Below are 21,316 nucleotides of genomic sequence, written 5' to 3' on the forward strand. Positions count from 1 at the left end.
TTCCTTATTGCCGTATTTTGAAAACATTGTTTTGCGAGTTCTAAAAATTTAGCAGTAAAGAAATCACAAGCATTGTCTATACTTCCGTTATTTATATCGGACCAATCTGTGTTTTGAATTAAGTCATTTAAACTAATAAAATCAGCATTTTTATAGTTCCAAACTCTTCTTTTAAACGGTTTATTAGAGTCAAAATCTATTTTAAGCAATATGTACGTCCCAAAATGGTCCCTAACTTCTTTCGACGTTTCAAATATGCCTAAATCAAAACCATTAATATTATTTGTAACAGCAATAGGATCAAGTAATGTTCTGGAATTAGATGTAGTTCGAGTGGGTGAATTTATAGAATTGGTCAAATTGTTTAATTGTACTATGTCACGAAACTTGTGGTTTGATATGTTAAGTTGATCTTCATATATATCGCCTACCATTATTAAGTTCTGTTTTGACTCTAAAGCTATTTCTAAAGATCTGTTCAGTTTGTCCCAAAATTCAACCGTATAATGAGGTGGTCTTTAAATTGTACATAAAAGATATGAATGTTTTTTTTTTATCTTTAATCTCTACCCAAAGTGATTCGGGAAGTATATTTTCTAGATTAATTAGTCTTGTAGGTCTTAAAAAGGCGGAAACGTAAACTAGAAAACCCTCAGAATGACATGTAATATCATTTCTGAACATGTAATCAAAGCCCGGTAGTTGTAATGTACTATCTTGAATATTTGCATCCAACTTAGTTTCTCTAAAACACAAAATATCCATATCTAAATATTGATCTTTTATATAGTCAAATTTATTTCTTATGCTACGAATATTTTGTTGAAGTATCGATAGTCAGTTTTCGTGACTAATCATAGGATCTGGGTTTAGTTCAATGTCTCCTGCCAGAAGTATTGAATACATTATGTATAATAAAGAGTTAAAACCGGTATTTAGGTAATCGATCGATTCGTACAGCTGATTATTCATACAGTTCGACTGATAATGCTTGTTTGGTGAACCGTGAAAAAGGCTGACAGACAGTATCATTGCAGTTATAAATGTCATATTCAAAACTGCTCTTATTACCAAGTTTGTAAGTTGAAACAACAATTTACATACAAAAGAATAGAAAAATGATACAATTTCCGTCGATATTTCAGCAAACACAGCTAACATATGATAAAAAAAACAAAATTGCCACGAAGAACCATTCCTATTTTAGACATTATCATATACAAATGCTCCATATTTCAGAGCAGAACTGATCAAAAGTCATCTAATATATCGTTTGCTTTCTTCTAAATCAAATACTCAGTCATATCTATTGAAATGGTTGCCTTCGGTTCTAAATATCTCTTAATGCAATTCTGGCGGAAAGCGAAATGCCAAATTATGTGGTTTTTTTTGTCATTATTTTTACCAAACCAACTGTTTATGGATGCAAAATTTAACAAAACCCCAGAAATAAATTTCAATGCGATGTAATAACTATTTCCTAAAAAGTAAAAAAACTAACAAACACTGTTTTTGTGAAAAATAAGTGACATAATAGTTAATAGAGAGTTTGAGATTTTAACCTTCGCCTTCCCCTTCAACGTCTCTTGCGAAGTTAACGTATAAGGTTGATGTTCGATTAGAATTCCTTGAGATTTCAAACTTTAGAATGAACCTTCCGAGGGATCTACTTTTCAGATTTTATTTACTTCACAACAGCGGGTGTTAAGTGCTGTGTGACGGCCGTAAAAAGTCGCCCCGACTTCATCTCAGTGTTGTTATATTTTCTGGTCCTTCGGGATCATTGATTTCAACTCATTTAGATTTGAATACTGCTTAAGCCGGTGCTAGGGGGCGTGGGCAGTGTTGCATTTTCCATTACTGTTCATGAACAGACTCAATCAAACCGAGTCTGCAATTTGCCTTGTTTTCGGTGCTTCCGAGGGATCTACTTTTCAGATTTTATTTACTTCTTTTAATCCGCCCATTCAATCTATCCGTAATTATGATCGTTTTTTTTTTTCATGCATTTTGATATCAATTGTCCGAAAGGGCAGGACTTTTACAAGAGGTTTTAAAAATGAAAATTAAACAAAAACATTTCAGTTAATATAATCATATTAGTGCGATTACGATAAAAAAAGCGAAACAATATGAACAATGTAAAAACTCGTTGGTGTTGCTCCGTGCATTTAGGTTTTATATGAAATAATGTCAGTATACAATGCACGATTGTAAATCATACATGAGAGGAAATAAAATTGATAATCATATCAACGTATTCTATTGCTGAAGGCGTTCTTAAAAAAATACAGTTAATATTTTTAAACAAAAACATGAGACACCAACTATTACAAATGCAATTTTGATATACTTTGAACACAAAAGGCATGACCATAAAATACAAAGGACAGATTCATCCGTCATGGTGTTGACTAGTATTTCATAGTTTTTCTTTAAAGTTATTTTTACTTTGAATTGGTACTTTGTACATCGAATTCCTTAAAGGACGCGTGATATCATACAATATGGCATCATGACACTCTATATGACTGTGTATAATGCTGAACACTATAATCGTGCGAAGTCACCAATTGTCTAGCGAAACAGTCAAGAAATGTTAGGTGGCGACGAAAATTGTCGCACAAAATATCATGTGGGCATATACACGTATTTGTTTGAATACACTACTTTATAAGTAAAGCATGTACAGATCATGGAATTTTACTTAGAGGGACACCAACTTTAAAGAGGGGGGTCACCAATTTCAGGGATTGGGTTGGGGGGTGGTCACACCGAGTTTCAAGACCGATTTTCTTCGTAAAATGTAAGAATCAAAGGGGGAATTGACCCACAATGCCCCTTTGCCAGGCGCTGGGTCCGTGCATGTAAAGAATGGAGTTATCCCATAGGGCTAACAGGAAACTTCTCGCATCATGATATCACAGATCTGAAATCGTCTGATACTTCAGAAGAACTTTCCGTCTTATTAGTACCATTTTATGTTTATAATCAAAACGCAATTGTCGTATTATGTGTCAAACAGAAACGGATTGATTTTATTTGGAAGTGAAAATAAAATGTTCCATCAAATGATAATCGCGCGTTATTATTCATTTTTCAGGTAGAATGACTATTATGCCATGTTCCTCCATCCAGATTTCAGTCATTGATGCAGAGCATGTGGACAGAGTAGATGCAAAAAAGACTGAAGTTTTGACTTTCGTGATATCACATCTCCGGACGTTCCAAACTTCCCTTCATACGACAAAAAGGCCCATCTGGTATAATCGATACCGCCTGGGGACACAAATATGACGTAGAAGTTAAAGTTTGAATAAAATCTCAAAGTTTCTCAAAATCAGTTGATAACTTCATACTTCCAGGTTCAATTCAATGTATTTAGTTAAAATCATTAGCCATACAAAACTTCATTATTCTCATACTTGTTGATAGTGTTACGCATCAAATTTAGACTAATTATATATATGGATAATCGAATAACTAAATAAGCAGAAATCCTGAAATTAAGCTTTTTATTTCACATAGTAATAAGGAGAAGTCTTAGGCCTACTTGATATTACATGGAAAACTTTAGTAGCAACGTCTGATATAAATAAAATACACGCATATCGGTGACGTTTTACCCCAAATATATATGAGAGACGTTGAAGGGAAAGGCGAAGGTTGAAATCTCTAACTCTCCAATAACATTGCTCTTTCTATAAATCGAGTGTCCAGATTTTTGTTATTTGACGGATCAAAAGTTCAACACCATATTTCGTGTTGCTAAAATCAAGCCTAGGAAAATTATTTGGTTTGAATTAACTTCTGATGTCTCAACGTACCTCGGGCAAAAGTCTTTGCTGTTTACCGGCAAGCAGTTCAATAGGAGTAACATATCTGTCAATGCTGTAAAAGACTGTCTTTTGAAAAATAACTTTCAAATGTTGCATTTCTCCGCATTCTTTGATACAAAAGTAGAGATCAAAAAATCTTTAGATCTACAGCAAATTTTCCAATATCCATGTCAGATTATCACTTTACATATTATATAAATCGCCGGTCCATAGTTTGTGTTATTGCGTCATGTTGACGCAGTGGTCGAGAGGGATAAAACGCTTTCCTACGGAGGTGAAGGCCCCTGGTTCGAATCCTGGCTACTTTCATTGCGGTGTGTCCTTGGGCAAGGCACTTTATCACGATTGCCTCAGTCGACCCAGCTGTAAATGGGTACCAGCAAATTGCTGGGGGTAAGGTATAATTGGTTTTAACTGTTCTTAAAATAGGGTCGCTTAAAAGCTCTACTGAGCTTATGTAAACGGTTTCACAAAGCGACGGTAAATAAAATTTACCTTTACCTACCTTTTTTACCTTTATTGCCCTGTTTACAGTTCAACATTAATACTCGCTCTATGAAAATTAATTTCTGATATCATGTAATGAAACACTTATCGAATGGAAAGTCGTACGGAAAACTGTTACAGCTTCTAATTAATTGAGCTAATTAATAAGAACGAGCGTAGAAAAAATGGCTAGAGCCTTACCACGCAGACATTTTTGTGTAACTTCAGCTTTTAAGAGTCTCCTATAAGATATGTAGTGTTGCGTTTTTTATACTCGTGTATACATGTATATAATGTAGATTGATTATGTTAAATGCAATTATACATATAGATTATTCACAAATATAAATACTTTTCTTCGCATTTGGAAAAAAAAGCAGAAAGACGAAGCTTGGCTTGATATGATACAGTTATGTTGAACGTTATTTTCATGAAACACTGTCAACATTTATGCCAACTTAAGTGATCGTAATTTGCGTTGTGATAAATTCATATTCAGAGTCACACATTCTTTGTAGTAAAATTAAAATGATAGGTTTTATCACGTGTCACACGGAATATATTCGTTTTCTCTCTAACATACTGGCGTGCAGCTGCTTCCTTTTTATCACGAATTCTGTTTCCAAATATTGTCCCATCTGTAAAATTCATTACAGATGTTTTTACCGTTATTTCTTGTGGCAGTGCAGGAAGACTGTCTATAAACTTGCACCACGTTGTCAGTCTCATTCGTACATATCTAAGTGTTATTTCTTTTAAACTCTTCATATCACACGGACGTGCTATAAAATTGTCAGTAAAAGTAAAGTCCCGTAACGTTAGAGTACTGAGACTGACTAATGATGGCAGAAGTCTGATAAGACTTTCAGTAACAGATTCGTTATAGCACACAGATAAATAGTCCGACAGCTCAAAATGTTTTAATTTATCTGCATTATATAGAATGTTAAACACTTGATTCATTATGTCAACGCTTCTTACACTAAGCTTACATGTTTCTAGCCTGTCAGTGTTACAACTGACCATACAGAATGAACTAAACATTAAATCAATATGTTGAAGTTGTTTATGTTTCGATAGGTCTATCATGTGTTCGTCGTATTTCTCACATTTAATTTTAAACGCTATTTGCTGAAGACTTGTAGTCTGATTCAGGTATGTACACAACGACAAACAAACATCATGTTGAATACGGTCTAAATTAATACTTTTCATCTGAAGCGAAGTTAATCGTTGCATTTTCGGTAATATCGAAACAACATGTGTTAGGATTATCTTGTTTGTTTGTAGTAAACTGACAGTTTCAAGCGTGGAAACATTTGTATCAAGTATTTTTGTGATTTCATTATTAATCTTGTCATCTCTACTGTTGGACTGTATTGCCTTCAATTGATCACATTTTCCAAGATGTTTCACGGCAAGATAAACTGAATCAGTTTCTTTCATGCAGACTCGAGGAATATCTATATCTATCGATAGAACGTTGTTTATAATAACATACTTACAATACCGTAGAAAATCTGTTGAATGGGAAACGTAAATATCGGCAATATACACAGGTGTCTGAATATTTTTCGCACTTGGCATAACTTCTTCAATGCATATAGAAATGCACGTTTGAATATCTTTAATCAAATTATGATGATTCAATGAGACGACTTTTTCCGGTAATGTATTTCTTTCCTCAACTACCAATTTGTCAACAAGTGTTATGTCATAAATATACTCACTAACATATGTCAGCAGCTGTGGTTCTAATCCACAAAGCATAATTAACACATTTGACTGATCTAAGATATCAACAACCGTTTCGCAACTGCTAAAGTATTTTCGAACGCACGCTTTGCAGACATCTACAAGATCATCGCTATCCTTTTGAAATGATTTCCGCGACTTCAACATTTCTTTGAGCTGACTAGCGACATACACTGCGGCAAAGTATTCTTGCACTGACTTATGAAAAAATGAAAATAATGATTGTTGACGTGTGCTTGCAAGCAATCTTACGTTTTGCTCTTCTGTTAAAATACCTATGTCCAAACAGTTCTTTATAACATCATTTGGTATGTTCAGGCGTTCTAGTGCTAAATTACTGAACGTTAGTGAGGTTTCTTTGATCTTATCAAACAGGGTCTCGAACGCTAACTGTGAAAGATACTGTATAACACTGATGTTTCTTCGGAGGGTCTTGAAAGCACATAAGTAGTCAGGCAGTGGTGAATCGTTCATACGAGTTTGTGTAATTATCTCACATTCATGATGTTTTGAAGTTTTCTTAAGCGCATTCCATTCGAAAAAGAGGACTAACATATTACTGTATATAGCATACTTCGAATTCTCTTTGAGCTTATCGTCAAACCATAGACAAATTAATTGCTGCAACATCAATGGTATGTGGCTTATATCGGAAACCCGTCTACTTTTAAGATCGTTTGTACATTTTTCTGCGTTTTTGCTTTGTTGAAAATTGTCATTTAACATTTTTACTGTTTTGTCAGTGAAGCATTTCATTTGATATAGATCTATTCCGCGTAGTTTAATTTTTGTATCTACTTCGCTATCACTTATTTGCAGTGTATCAAATTTCCACTGTCTTGAAGTTGTTATAATGGTATAGTCAGCATCGAGCTCACGTCCTGGAAGTCCTGGGGTCAGAAATTGCAAATCATGTTTACTTTCTGGTGTCCATTCATCGAGACCGTCAAGGACAATAAGACATTTTTTAGATTCATTCTGTAAAATGTCTCCAAGAGCAGGATCACAATATGATTTTTCTAACATTTTTTCTATACTATCACAATCGGAAAAGTGTCGAAGCGAAACATAAAATAAAAATTTAAAGCTCTTTATTTCTTCCACTGTCAGAATATAGGACTTGTCCAAATTGCTTTCTTTATGCGAATGAGCAATACACCAGCAATGCACTAACATTTTACTTAGCATGCTTTTCCCCGTGCCAGCGTCTCCAATTACGTAGATATTTTTTGCGAGCTTTTTCTTATTTCTGAATATTTCATGCATAGAAATCTGGACTTCTTTCCACCCACTAGACCCTTCATTCTTTATTTCTACTGTCATCCAGGGAGGAACATACACATCACTTACATTCCCCTTATTTCTATGAGGTTGTAGGGGCACTGGAGATACAATTTTGACATAGTTTTCATATCGTTTGACCAGCTTCTTCTGAAAATCTTCAAAAAATAAAACAAACGGCAATTATACATTTGAATTCTATAAACATTATCATTTCAAACAGATTAACCTTTTATTTAAAGATTCACTAGTAATCGAACTGTGTAATAAATTTTAGTCTTGTCTAATGCTCTGAAATGTTTGTTTAGACAGAACAATATCACGCCAATAAATACTTGTTAGATATCTATATTCTATAAAGTAAGAATGACATCGGACATTATGCTAGGAATTTTGCCCAATTTCAATGCCATTTCTTGACTTCAATAGCTGATAATTTTTACATAATGGCTTCAAATACTCATATATAAGTTATATTCCTATCAAACTGTCACAAAATAAATTTGTTTCATATTCGATTTCTTGAAATTCGAGCAGTTTGTGACTAAGAGTAATATTTTTACTTAAAAAATTTAAAATGTGTATTTCAAGTGAAATAAGCATATGCATTTAAGGTGTGTCTATTATAAAATGTCTTAAAAGAATAAACAAAATTTTACAATTCAGATTACCAGTTTTATTAACATTTTTAAAAATAAATGAAAAGCAAAAAAAAAAGTGGAACCAAACTTTTGGTCACATAACTGTACTTTAATTCTTTCTACCAGAGTGCCCATGATAACTGATGCATTGATCATAGCCGATTGTTTGTTTTCTATACATCTATTGCTATACTGTATTTACACATGTACAATACTGACCCGGCATTATGTGAGAGTTATATATTGAATGCATGCAGTAGTAGCGGAGGGATGTAGGAGACTGCCTAGACCGCTATGGGTTCAGGGTAGCCCGGGTTTCAGCATTTCATGACACATTTTGGCACGTTCTAGATGCTCTTTTCATGGTCCCTAAATATTGCATTTATGGTGTGTTTAGTTTTTCAGTTTCCTAAATTATCTGTAGACACAGTCTTGTTGTGCTTATGTAATAGCGTCTACGCCACAGAGTCATGCACATTTAGCCTATATTTTTAAATGCCTAGCAAAAATTTAGATGTACTTTTTGTTACTCCAAAACAAGAAAAAAATGAAACAACATAATTATACATGTAGTAATAAAATACCGACTGGTCCAATGAATCAATGAACTTCGATAGCTAGTATCAACATTTATGTAGATATTCTGGGAGTGTCAGTGTAAGTTATTTTGAGGTCCTTACTAGTATTTTGGTAGACTTCGGAATAAGTTTCAGATATGTGGGCGAATTGGTGTTAATTCTGGGGATGTCAGTGTTAGTTGTGAGGGCGTTAGTATTTGTTCTTGGGGTGTCAGTGTTAGTTCTGGAGGCACCAAGGTCTGTTCAGTGTTTGGTGTAGTTCTGTTACAGTATAAGATGCTCGATACAGTGGATCCTTGGTTTGAATCAAAGCAAAGGTTGTTCTTAAAATGCATTCTAGATGCGCCATAATGTCCTACAAAATGTTAGAAGGCATTTGCACCACAGTGGCACTATTCCCATAGAAGTTAACGTTCGTCTATATCTCTTTTACAAAAGGTAAAAAGGCATTTGCACCACAATGACACTATTCCCTTAGAAGTTCGTCTATATCTCTTTGTCATGTTAAGCCTGAAGAAACATACATCTAGTTTTATATGTCTAAGCCATTTGTTTGGTCCCTAAACAGACGTAGTTGTATCAATCCTGATGACACTCAATGGACTGACTTAGACTGTCAAGAGGCAATCAGGATCAGTCTGCTTTCAAGCTTGAGCTTGACTTTCTATGACCGCTATTTATTTATTATAGCTTTTGTCCTATGATTTAAATATTTACAAAAACGAATAAAGCTGCAGATATGTTATGTTTAAAAAACACATGCAATAAGTGTCAAAATACTTTATCTCAAATTCATTTGCTAACACCCTGTATGTAGTTTTTTTATCAATTTTTGACACTTTCCCCCTTGTGACCAAGGACCATTTTTGAAGTATACGTTTATAATGATTACTTAAAAAATCATGTGAAATAATTTGTTGCGTCACTGGTGGGGGAGTAGTGGGGGGGGGGGGGGGGGGGGGGGGGGTGGGGGGGGGGGGGGACAAAACGTCAAAATAATTAATGTTCATATTTCAATAAAGTCTTCCTTTCTGTTCACAAACTTGTAAAATTTAGTTGAACATATCAAGAAATGGTATTTAACCATCTTTACTTTGCAGTTTCAGAAGTCTAGCCCTAGGTCTGTTTTTACTTAATTGGATAGGCAATCTGAAAAGGAAAACGTTCGTGGTCCTTTCTGTGATTGCACACTGTAAAATATATAGCAACATAATAAATTTAGATCGCAGACCCAAAGGTTTTTTGTAACATATCCTATTTTTTTCATAAAAAAACACGTAAAAAGATTACTTCTGTACACATGGTGTCACTTAACACGATAACAAAATCTAACGCATTGGAAGAAAAATACAAGAGACTTTTAATGGTGATATTTCCGTAAAATATTTGAAATTATTTAAGAGAAAAATGGGTGTCCATTTCGTTATGTTTATTGCGCACAGGAGGTTTACGTACAAGTTCAAAATCAGAGATAAAATATGAAAAAAATGCCTTCCTTGAAAAGTAACACTATAAGCAGATCAGGTTCGATATTTAACCATTTGGGGAGAAACCCGTAATCTAATCTTAAATGCAAGCTCACAACAGAAATATAGCACATCAACTTATCATTGTGAATTATCGTATGATTTCTCATAACCGCCTTTTTACTTTCCGCACTAGTCTGCTGATATTAGTATAAAAGTGGTCCCTAGAATCAAATATGAAATGTTAAGAGGGCTGTCGCCTTCTAGGGTTTCACATTACAATATGAGATATTTGCGAACTAAGACAAAGTGGACTGTGGAAACCCAAAACGAGTATTTTTTCAAGGGGAACATCTCAACATAAGTTAATTATATTAATATGTAAAAATCATGCCCATAACGGAACGAAGTCTAGTTTATTATGCGACAACTTTGCAGTTGGTCATAAAGTCTGGCTTTGCCTGTCTGTCTCTCTGTCTGTCCATCCGTGTATCGGTCAGACAAATACCAGCATCGCCAAAGATATTTATCTTACCGTCATTACACTGTACTAAAATGTTGTTTTTCTACATTAAAAGTTGTATATTTATGACTATGTGGTCTCCATGGGTCGGGTCCTCCGTCGTCGTTGTCCGTAGTGGCGGCATAATAAGTAAGACCTTATCATCGTTGTCGTTTTTCGCAGCACATTTTATCATTATAATCAAATTATGTTGAGTTTGCCCCGTAAAAATTGATCGTCTTAGGTCTTCAAACTCCACTGTTTCTTTATTCGCAAATATCTACATTTTTTAAAATGAGGTCAAAGTTCAAATGAACGCATTTACAAATAAACTATACCGCTGTTCACTCTATTGTTTTATATAATCACCTAAATTGGTTTAGACATTGTGTCTTAAGTCTTTTATGTATTGTATTAATTGATAAAAGTATAAAGAAAAAATAATTTCTACGCATTTGACTTATTTGTGTATAGTCTGCCGCCTATACATCTTTAAAAAGGGACATTCGATGGCTGTTAGTGGTACGCTTATTTTTATATATGAGTCTAATGCAGAAATATGTTTAATACTGTCACATCCAAGTCACAGGCAGGTCAAAGGTCAAAACAGAACTTAAAAAACCGTACTTCTTACGTGTTGCTGATAGCAAAATGGAACTTATATTTATCTTAGAATTATATTGCATTTCAGGCAGCAATAAACTTTTAACTTATAAGTTCACATTGCCTATTAAAAGAATGCTTATTAATTGTTAAAAATTTTAGGTATGTGTTGCGTGGTAATATGTGTATGTTTTGAAAAAGAAGACTACGCTCGAAAGTGTACTAAGCATTTAAGAAAAGAAATGGTTTTTTCGGTGTTCATGCGAAATGAACGAATGAATAGGATCGGCAAATCCATGAATCGATAGCGACTCATTTTTAATTTACCAAACTTTGTTCAATAATCGTGATAAGATATAAAATAGTACTTGCCGGACTGATATGACAATCGGAATAATATTTAGCATAAATATATCTTGTTTATTCACGGAAATTGTCCAGTTTTCGGTGAGATATTCCAAAATTTTATTTCTATTTTCTGTAAAATTGAAATATTTGGACTAAATGGATGTAAATATATTTTATTATAATCTCTAGTATAACTATGCATAAACTGTGATATGTACAAAGCACTTTAGATTCAAAAGGACACAAAACGTATTTCGTAGTAAAACATGAATGTAACGGTTTGGAAAACAAGTATACACCGGTTTGGATGACTAAATCTCCTTAGATGTTTTCGGTTTTGACTATCACTTTTAACTGCAAATTTGAAATACTGTTTATTTCTAAGTAAATGTTTTCTTATTTTACAATGTTACATTCCGGCAAACCAAGCATGGTCTTCAAGCATTTATTTTAGAGTGTTTTAAATATATAAACATATATTCTTATAAATAGGGATGTACACTTTAAAGAAATACACTCTTATGTTGATCAATATGAAGGTTTTTACTGTTAATGATTTTGAAATCAATATTTTTTTTTTGGAAATGAATATATACATATCCTTGCAGATGATCATGAAAAAAAGTGATAAACTGAGTAATTGATCCATGCTGAAGATTGCTTCAGTCCGCTACACATTGATGCCCACCTCACGCAAGAAATAAGTTAAGCGACAGGTTTAATACATAGCATTTAAGACATGACTTGTACACCTTATCTCTTTTTGTCTGTGCTAACAAGTTTATACCCTAGTGGTGACTTTTTCAATGACAGTTCCAAGGCATACAGACACTAAATAGAAAAAGACGCGAAAGAAAATTGATATTCGCAAAATGGCTGATACAAATAGTCATCAATTTGCTAGCTCTAAAGAGATATTTTCCTTATTTTCTGTGCATTTTCGTTGCTAAAATCACATAACAGATCTATGCTAGACATGTAGGTAGCATTTTCATAATGAAATAGTAACATGACAAAAGTTTTCATAGAAAAATATATCATACACCATCATACATATTTTTGGGTCTCATTTTTAGCTGATTTTGCAGTTTGTGTATTTGACTGAAAACATGAACTCCCAATTTTTTTTTTTTAATTTTTATTTAGCACTGGCAATATTCTTCAGGAATGTGTAGGTTATAGACATTCAAAATGGGTCCTGGTGTATACTGCGGCCATTGAAAATAGGTCAATTTTATAAAGAATAATGCACAACAAGTATGTAATGTGTTATAACCTTCAGGATATTTGTTTGTTTCTTTCTTCTACTTTACAAACCTAATACATTATATTAAAATCTCTTTACTTTTGAGTCTAGTTTAAATAATGTTCACATCCATACATACACTACTGTAGGGTTCAGTTGATATACATCGTGGCATTTCCTATTAGATATATTTCCCATCTTATAATTAATTTTCTCAAGTGTAGCAGTGAATTTTTCCAGTTTAAAACACCAGTGGGAGAGGAATGGCTACGAAAAGCTGTGGTGTACATTTATCCTCGTTCAAACATACATGCCTAGTTCTACGTAAGATAGGCTGCAAGTGCAAGAATACATAATATTGTTAATGAAGACACAGTTAGGCCCCATTTAAAGCTTTCTTTCCTGTCTCCTGGTCTTGCATTTCAAAACAGAGCTTTTTAAAGGAAACGATTCACTTGCTTGTTTACTAATAAAGAATAAGGGCAAATATCAATTTTGATAGGAGAAACAAAGATTAGATATTCAAATGCTATGTCACTAACGAAAGCTAACTGAATGAATAAATGACATAAACAATATAAAATGGCCATCAATGTTGATAAGACGTATGATTTAGATATAGAAATTTCCAATCTCCTGATGCTACATAAGATACCTGCGTTAACCATATACGTAGCGGCAAAAGTTTCATTGAATTAGCAGGATATTCATGGAGCCTGTGCACTACATGTTGGATCATTAGAGTTAACACGTGTTTGAAGTTTCCTTTCATTCTTAAAAGTGATAAATTAAGTTCTTGCTAACATACCAAAGAGTACTTATTTCTTAACTAGAGCAAACGGCATAACTCTATAATGAATTTAAAGACAGACTAGCAGACCCTTACTTTGCGTTTTATATCAGCACGGTTAACAAGTGTGTGAAGTTCTGATTCATTGTAACTAATGATTATTGCGACACCTACATACGTACAAAAAGTTACAACATCAATTTTGTAAATCGGGGAAAGGTTCTTACCTTTGTAAAAAGTAAACTAGAATTATTATAATGAAACATTTGTATTGCATCATCACACTGAGCAGCTTATTTCCAATGAATTTCCATTAGTCATTGCTGATATAACATCTTAGAAATAATTACCAAAGAGTATGCGAAGCTGCCTAACGGATAAGAGCAATAGCTTTTCGTATTCTTCAAATAGCCGATATAAATAATCATCTGGAATGGTAAAACAAAACTAATGTTTACAAGGGTTGCTTTTTAGTTGCTAGAGGAAAAGGCAAACAAATGTTTTTATAATTACTATGTTAGTACTTTGGGCCTTTTTCCAAATTACTTATTTATTACATCTCTATCACTCGCACAAACTTATTCCTCAATCACTAAATCTGTCGCTAACAAAACAACACAGTGTATTGATGCTTTTACTCAAACAGATTCGGTGACCGTTTCTCAAAATCCAGCCCCAACTCCGGAACCCAGTAAACAACAATTAAATGTATAGAAAAATCATCCCTAATTACAAGCCGTAACAACAACGAACAAGTAATATATCTAACAATTCAACAAGTACTTCATCATCGGCAAAGGTGACTAAAACACCTAGGCAAAGAATTGAACTAAATACCGGTGGAGTGGGGAAGGCATCTAAGGATCTAATTAATCACTACAACCGGTTTGAACATAATGTAGACATGGAGGATGAGGAGGACGGACGTTCGCCTAAGCCTCTCGCCATACCTCCTAAACCTTTGACGGAGAAAAAAAATACTAAAATCACTTCTCCTGAGAAGACTGAATAGTGTGAATACCACGTTTCCAGATAGAACATATTTATGTTGAATAAAATAATCCAGTGGAACTGTCGTGGATTTAAGCTAATTATAATGAAATTATCTTTCTTCTATCAAAATATAATCACTCTTTGATATGTCTAGGTGAAACCTTTTTGAAAGAAAGTGACAAAATATCCTTTAAAATTATTCAACGTATAACTTTATCAATAAAAGTTCAATAAGGTTTTTGGTGGTGCATCAATTTTAATAAATAATGCACGTCCATACAGAGAAATTATTTTGAATACTACTATTCAGTCAGTTGCATTACATGTAACTATGGATCGACCTACATTTTTGTTCAATATATACAATGTATCCCTCCTAAATTTAAACTTAATCTTGAAAACATTGACAACTTAATCAATCAACTACCGCAACCGTTTATAATGTTGAGAGATTTTAATGGCCACTACGAGTTTTGGGGCTGTTCTGATAACAATACTAGAGGTCAAATTATTGAAACTTTTATTGAAAGAAATTCTCTCTGTTTCCTAATTAATAAATCCAAAACATACCTACATCCTGCTACAGGACACTACTCTTCTCTTAATTTGTCAACTTGCCAACAAAGCCTTTTTCTTGACTTCGAGTGGAGAGTGTTAGATGACATGGGATTGATCATTTCCCGATTATCTCATCAAGTATTGTTAAACAAACATCAGATGGCTCCTCCTATTTTAAATTTAATAAGGCTGACTGGCAGCATATCAGTCTTTATGCAAAAATGATGGAGAATTTTGCCATTGTTTTATCCTATTGAACGGTTTTCTGTTATTTTATCAGATATTGCAGATAAGTTCATTCCAAAAACTTCAAGAAATGGTAAATCCAAAAATTAACCACGGTACAGTCAAACTCGCTTTATACGAACTCTTCGGGACCTGGAAATATGTTCGTATCAAACGAAATTCGTATTAAGGAATGTATGACTCCCGGATAATTTGCCCGAGCAGGTTGTGCTCATATATTTTTTACATTTTGTTCATGGGTGTTTTTAGGTATGCTTTACATTTTTACATCACTGTTTATGCTTTACAGTTGGCGTTTGCAATATGACTATCACTCATTCACTTCTCTTCTAAACAAGTAGTTGAGAAATAGGACAAGAAGGCCATGATTGCCCTTTACCGCTCACCTGAGAACCATTCCTCTTAATGATAAGATCAAGTTTTGACAGAATTCACATAGGCATACATTTTAAATATCACAAGAATTAATATTTTCTTGCAACAGTCCCTTTTGACCTATGGGTCACGTACTAGCCAGGACCAAATTACATACCAAGTGTGAGGATCTAAGGCTCAAATGCTGCACTTTTGTGCTAGCATGACTATTCCTTACCCTGAAAGACTTAAATAACGGTTAAAACCAATCTCATTAGATGCTGTTGAGGAATATTCATTAACATAAATAAAGGGAGGTATTCTGTCATAAATTCACTCAAATATTCTCTATCCTGATTGTCCGAGTCCATCCGATAATGAAGTTTCATATTAGTCCTATAAATATTTACTGAGATAAATCCATTGTTATTACAAGAGATCACAGAATGATCTTGGCGCCTACCATTTGAAAGTTCCAAAGTTCCAAATTTCAAGACTAGCTCAAAGTTAAAATCAAGGTCACACTTCATTTAGGTACACAACACTGTGCATGTGGTTCATGCATGTGCTTTAATCTTGAAAGCTGCAGCTTTAGAAATGTGAATGTAGGTGACTAGAACAATTTCAAGGTCAAAGTTCATTTCGGTACACAAAACGTAATTCTAATCTGGAGGCTGTAGCTTGAAAAAAGTGAAAGTAGGTACTAGGTAAAAGTCAATGTCAAATGTTAATTCAGAACACAAAAATTTGCATAAGGACCAAATTTGAAGCCTGTAGCTTCAGAAATGTGAAAGTTTTTCACTAGGTCAATCTCAAGATCAAAGTTCATTTCGAAACACAATACTATGCATGTGGTCCAAAATTGAATGCAGTAGCTTAAGAATATGTGTGTTGTCCAAATTTGAAGCATGTACCTTCAAATATGTGAAAGTAGGTCACTAGGTCAATGTCAAGGTCAAAGTTTGTTTCAGTACACAAAACTATGCATGTGGTCCAAATTTGAAGGTTGTAGCTACAGAAATGTAAAAGAAGGTCATTAGGTCAAGATCAAGGTCAACTCGTGTCAAGGTTCATTTTGCCACTCAAAACTATACAAGTGGTCCAAATTTGAATGTTGTAGGTTACGGACAAGAAGATTTTAAAAAATTTTCCCAATACAAGTCTATATGAACCATGTGACCCCCAGTGCATGGCCATATTTGACCCTAGGGGGATATTTTGAACACACTTCTGAGAGACCCACTTGATGATGCTACATTAACAAATATCAAAGCCCTAAGCTTTGTGATTTTGACAAGAAGATTCTAAAAGTGTTTCCCTATATAATTCTATGTAAACCATGTGACCCCCAGGGCGAGGCCATATTTGACCCTAGGGGGATAATTTGAGGAATCTTAGTGGAAGACAACTAGGTGATGTCAAATACAAAATATCAAAGCCCTAGGCCCTATTCCTTTGGACGAGAGGTTTAAACATTTGCCCCATGATATAAGTCTACATAAACCATGTGACCCCGTGGGGGCCATATTTGACCCCAGGGAAAAAATTGGAATAATCTTGATAGAAGACCACTAGCTGATGCTACATACCAAATATCAAAGCCCTAGGCAAGAAGATTTTCATAGTTTTTCCCTATTTAAATCTATGTAAATTATAGAAATAAACAAAGAGCCATAACTCACTAAAAAAATGTTGAACCAGTATGATTTTTAGGGAGAAAAAACTAGGGTACCAATAAATCATTCTGACAAAGTTTGGTCTAAAACCCCCAGTAGTTTCTGAGGAGATGAGATAGCGAGAAATTGTTAATGGACGGAAGGACGACGGTCCACGTATGCAGAGTGATTTGAACAGCCCATCATCTGATGATCAGGGAAGGTCATCATGCATTGGTATATCTATGTAGAAGATACAAAGTGCAAGCCTTTACAACAATATATTAGAAACGTAAGTAATAGTAGAAATTTCTTACCATTGAAGACATAAATAACGTTTGCAAATAATCTCATTAGAAGCTGCTAGGTATATTCATTTACATAAAAAATAAAGTGAGGTACTTTGTCATAACTTCAGTCGATATGTAACTTCCCTGATTTTCCAAATCAATCTGCTGACATAAATGAAATTTCAGATCAGTATATTTTGTTACGGAAATATATACATTTTCATTTGAACTAAAGTAAAGTAAAGTAAAGTAGGTAATTTGACATAAAATCAGTCCATAGTTATCTACCCTGATTGTCTGAGTCCAGCTAATGACAACAGTGAAATTTCAAATGAGTCCTTTAAGTACTTACTGATATAAATCCATTTTGATTAAAATTAGGGGAGGTAATCATATATAAAATAACTCCAGAGCCTATGATTTTATCTGACAGATTCATCATGGAATCCAAGAATTATTGTTGTTGAAGATATTTTGCAAGTTTGTGTCAAATCAAACCATAAATGAAGTCTCTATATGGTTGCAAAAGCCAAAATCGCAAATTTTGAACCTTTATGGGCCCATAACGCTGGAACCCATAACGGAATCTGATCACTTTTCGAAAGGAACCGAGATATTATGCCAATACAAGTTGTGTGCAAGTTTGATTAAAGTTGATTGCAAAATGTTGTCTCTATCGTGTTCACAAGCAAAAAATAGCAAATTTTGGCCCTTTAAGTGGCCATTACTCTGAAACGAATAATAGGATCAGGCCAAGTTTCGAAAGAGCCGAGGTATTATGCCAATACAACTTGTGTGCGAGTTTTTTTAAAGCTGATTACAAAATGTGGTCTCTATCATGTTCACAAGCCCAAATTCGCAAGTTATGGCCATTTAAGGGGCTCTAACTCTAAGGTTGATTAGAAAATGTTGTCTCTATCGTGTTCACAAGCAAAAATACTAAATTTTGGCCCTTTAAGGGACCATTTCTCTGAGACCCATGATCGGATCTGGAAAATTTTCGAAAGGAACAGATATATTATGCCAATACAAGTTGTGTGCAAGTTTTATAAAAGTTGATTGCAAAATGTTGTCTCTATCATGTTCACAAGCAAAAGATAGCAAATGTTGGCCCTTTAAGGGGTCATAACTCTGGAACTCATAATGGTATCTGGCCAGTCTTCGAAAGAAACTGAGATAATATGCCTATTCAAGTGCAATGCAAATTTGATTACAATCACCTACAAAATGTGGTCTCTATTGTGTTCCCAAGGAAATTGTGGAAAAACGGACGGACGGACAGACAAAAGGAATAAAAAACAAAGGAATATTTATGTTAAAAGAAATGAAATCAAATTACCCTCGAGACGATAAATGGATCCAGGGTTTTGAAAACGAACACATTTGATATCTAACTAACCTGGCACTGAAACGTTCCTACGCTGCTTTTTGTTAAAGTCAATTTTTCCTACCTAGCAGGATATATAGTGATTCATTTTGAAAATGTTCCCAGAAATAAATTCGATATTAAACCTATTACATTCTATGCACCGATAACAAAAAAAAAAAAAAAAAAAAAAATTACAGTGGGCACATTGTTCGTCTATACACATTTCTTCCTTGTACCTTAGATATTTAGTTTTATAGACTTCAGTTAATGTCTTTCTTTAGATTTTATGCAATCCATACTAAAGGGTACCTCCGATATAACAGAAATAATTGAAGGAGATAGATGTGCTTTTATCAACTTTGATACCGATCTATCGTGCAGGAATGTGTAAATTAAGTTGCTGTCCAAAACGGTGTATATACTAATTCCAAACCATTACATGTTTTTTGAATTACTTGTATCCAAACCATTACACACTTGATATATGTGATTGACTTTGTATGGTACTTTTTAGCAAAAATACTATAATTTTAGTTTAGACACCGATGACAAGATATGGGAAAATGCTTCTTCTTTCTTCTTATTGATTTTTATCTGACAATACAATGCAAGAGTTTTGATGAGATCATCTTAAAGTTTCGTTTTCGTTTTTTAATTGCCATAATCTGTACGTTTTTATCACTTACTAACTTCAGCTGGCATAATTTGATCTTTTCTTATCGAATAATTTGCACCTTAGAATGAAAAGTGAAAACATATTTATTGTGTATGTAAAAAGATGTGTTAAATCGTGCAAAAGATCAAAACTTACGTGACATATTTTGCTCGGGAGAGGTCATATTGGACAGATCCAAACACACGGCTACCGTTGCAGTTACCAATTTGCCATACAGTGGTAAATTTAACCCTGTATTTACAGAAATAATTTGCTCTATTTACAGAAATAATTTGGTACAGCAGGGAAGAAAGTTTTTGTTTTTGATAAATGCCATTCAAGTGACAATGGAAGGTAAACAAATGATGGTGGATTTGTTAAATTTATGAATTGATAAAATTTATTAATTTTATGCGTATAATACTGCAAATGAATTTCTCGGATTCTTTATTGTTTAACATGCACGTTATATAAAACCGTATATCCCGTGAGCGGGCCACTTTGAACAGACGGTATATACGGAAAGTGAATATCGAGTTTGATAGGCCGTTGCGGAAGGCCATTTTTCAGTTTACATTAGAAACAAAATGGCGGACGTCTCTCGATTCGAAAATTAATTCAATGATTACCCTTCTTTAGGGTGGTTTCATATCAATCAAGGAGTTTTTCTTTACCATAAATAAAGTTTATTTTCTAGGAGAAAAGAAGTACGAGTTATGTTTTCCGGCATTTTTCCGACATAAAATATCAGAATAGAATTACTCAACATAATGGCCATAATGTACGGTCGGTGTCAGTGTTTATGTTGCATCTTGGGAAAGGTGCCATTTTCGCGGTGTCAGAATTTATGTAGCGTCTTGGCAAAAACATTATAAAAACAGAAGCATAAATGGAACCTTTCTGATAAATGACAGAAATTTATGAGCAGTGCCATTTTTACACAAACATTGGTTACATGAACGAATTACATTATTATCTAAATTAATTCTAATTAAAGTGAAATATTTTAACAGAATAATAAAAAATGTCATCAATAAATTTGTTATCGGACGGCTAGAAAATCCCTATAGGTCAGGCTATGTGTCCGGTTACTGCACGGCTAGAACACAGGTTAAAGTGCCAGTTAACGGACGGCCGGACACTGCTCTTTATTAATAGTTATTTTATAATGTTAGTTTATATATAATTCATTTCATTGGGTTTGTTTTCATTTTAATATTAGCTATAAATGTCTATGTTTATATCCCTGTGTTATAATTAAAATAATTTTTTATTTAGCTGAATAGCTATTGACCCACTCAAAGGGATATTCTAAATCATATGCCATATTCTGAAATACCTACATTTCTATTATTATTCTTTGATTTTTCTGAAATGACTACTGGTTCAATTCAGCCATAGCAGGTTTAATAACATCATCTGATTGCACTTACATAACCTGGCATCTAAACATTTAATTTTTCCTAGATTGCCACGTTATATGCATAACATGACATATTAATTCTACTTCCGTGTTCAGGCTAAAATTATACGTGACCTGAGGCTGAACAGCTGATTCAACGAATATGAAAGTTTTACTTTAGTTATCCTTTACTACAGAAGGACAGAACAAGCTTTAAAGTTCGTTAAGTCCAATTTCTTCCTCAATCAAAAAATGCAAA

The 21,316-nt window shown here is 33.8% G+C and overlaps 1 protein-coding gene across 1 annotated transcript in view; it reads right to left on the reverse strand.

The window, feature by feature from the left end:
* Positions 1–3,498: 3,498 nt before the first annotated feature.
* Positions 3,499–21,316, reverse strand: part of LOC123556425 (uncharacterized) — a 35,760-nt gene continuing 17,942 nt past the window's right edge. Inside the window, exon 7 of the mRNA XM_053525419.1 lies at positions 3,499–7,519. Within this exon, the coding sequence (XP_053381394.1) occupies positions 4,827–7,519 (2,693 nt within the window). The 3' untranslated portion in view covers positions 3,499–4,826. The remainder of the gene's footprint in view (positions 7,520–21,316) is intronic.

Source organism: Mercenaria mercenaria, chromosome 15 (assembly GCF_021730395.1).
Source record: "Mercenaria mercenaria strain notata chromosome 15, MADL_Memer_1, whole genome shotgun sequence".
Taxonomy (NCBI): Eukaryota; Metazoa; Mollusca; class Bivalvia; order Venerida; family Veneridae; genus Mercenaria; species Mercenaria mercenaria.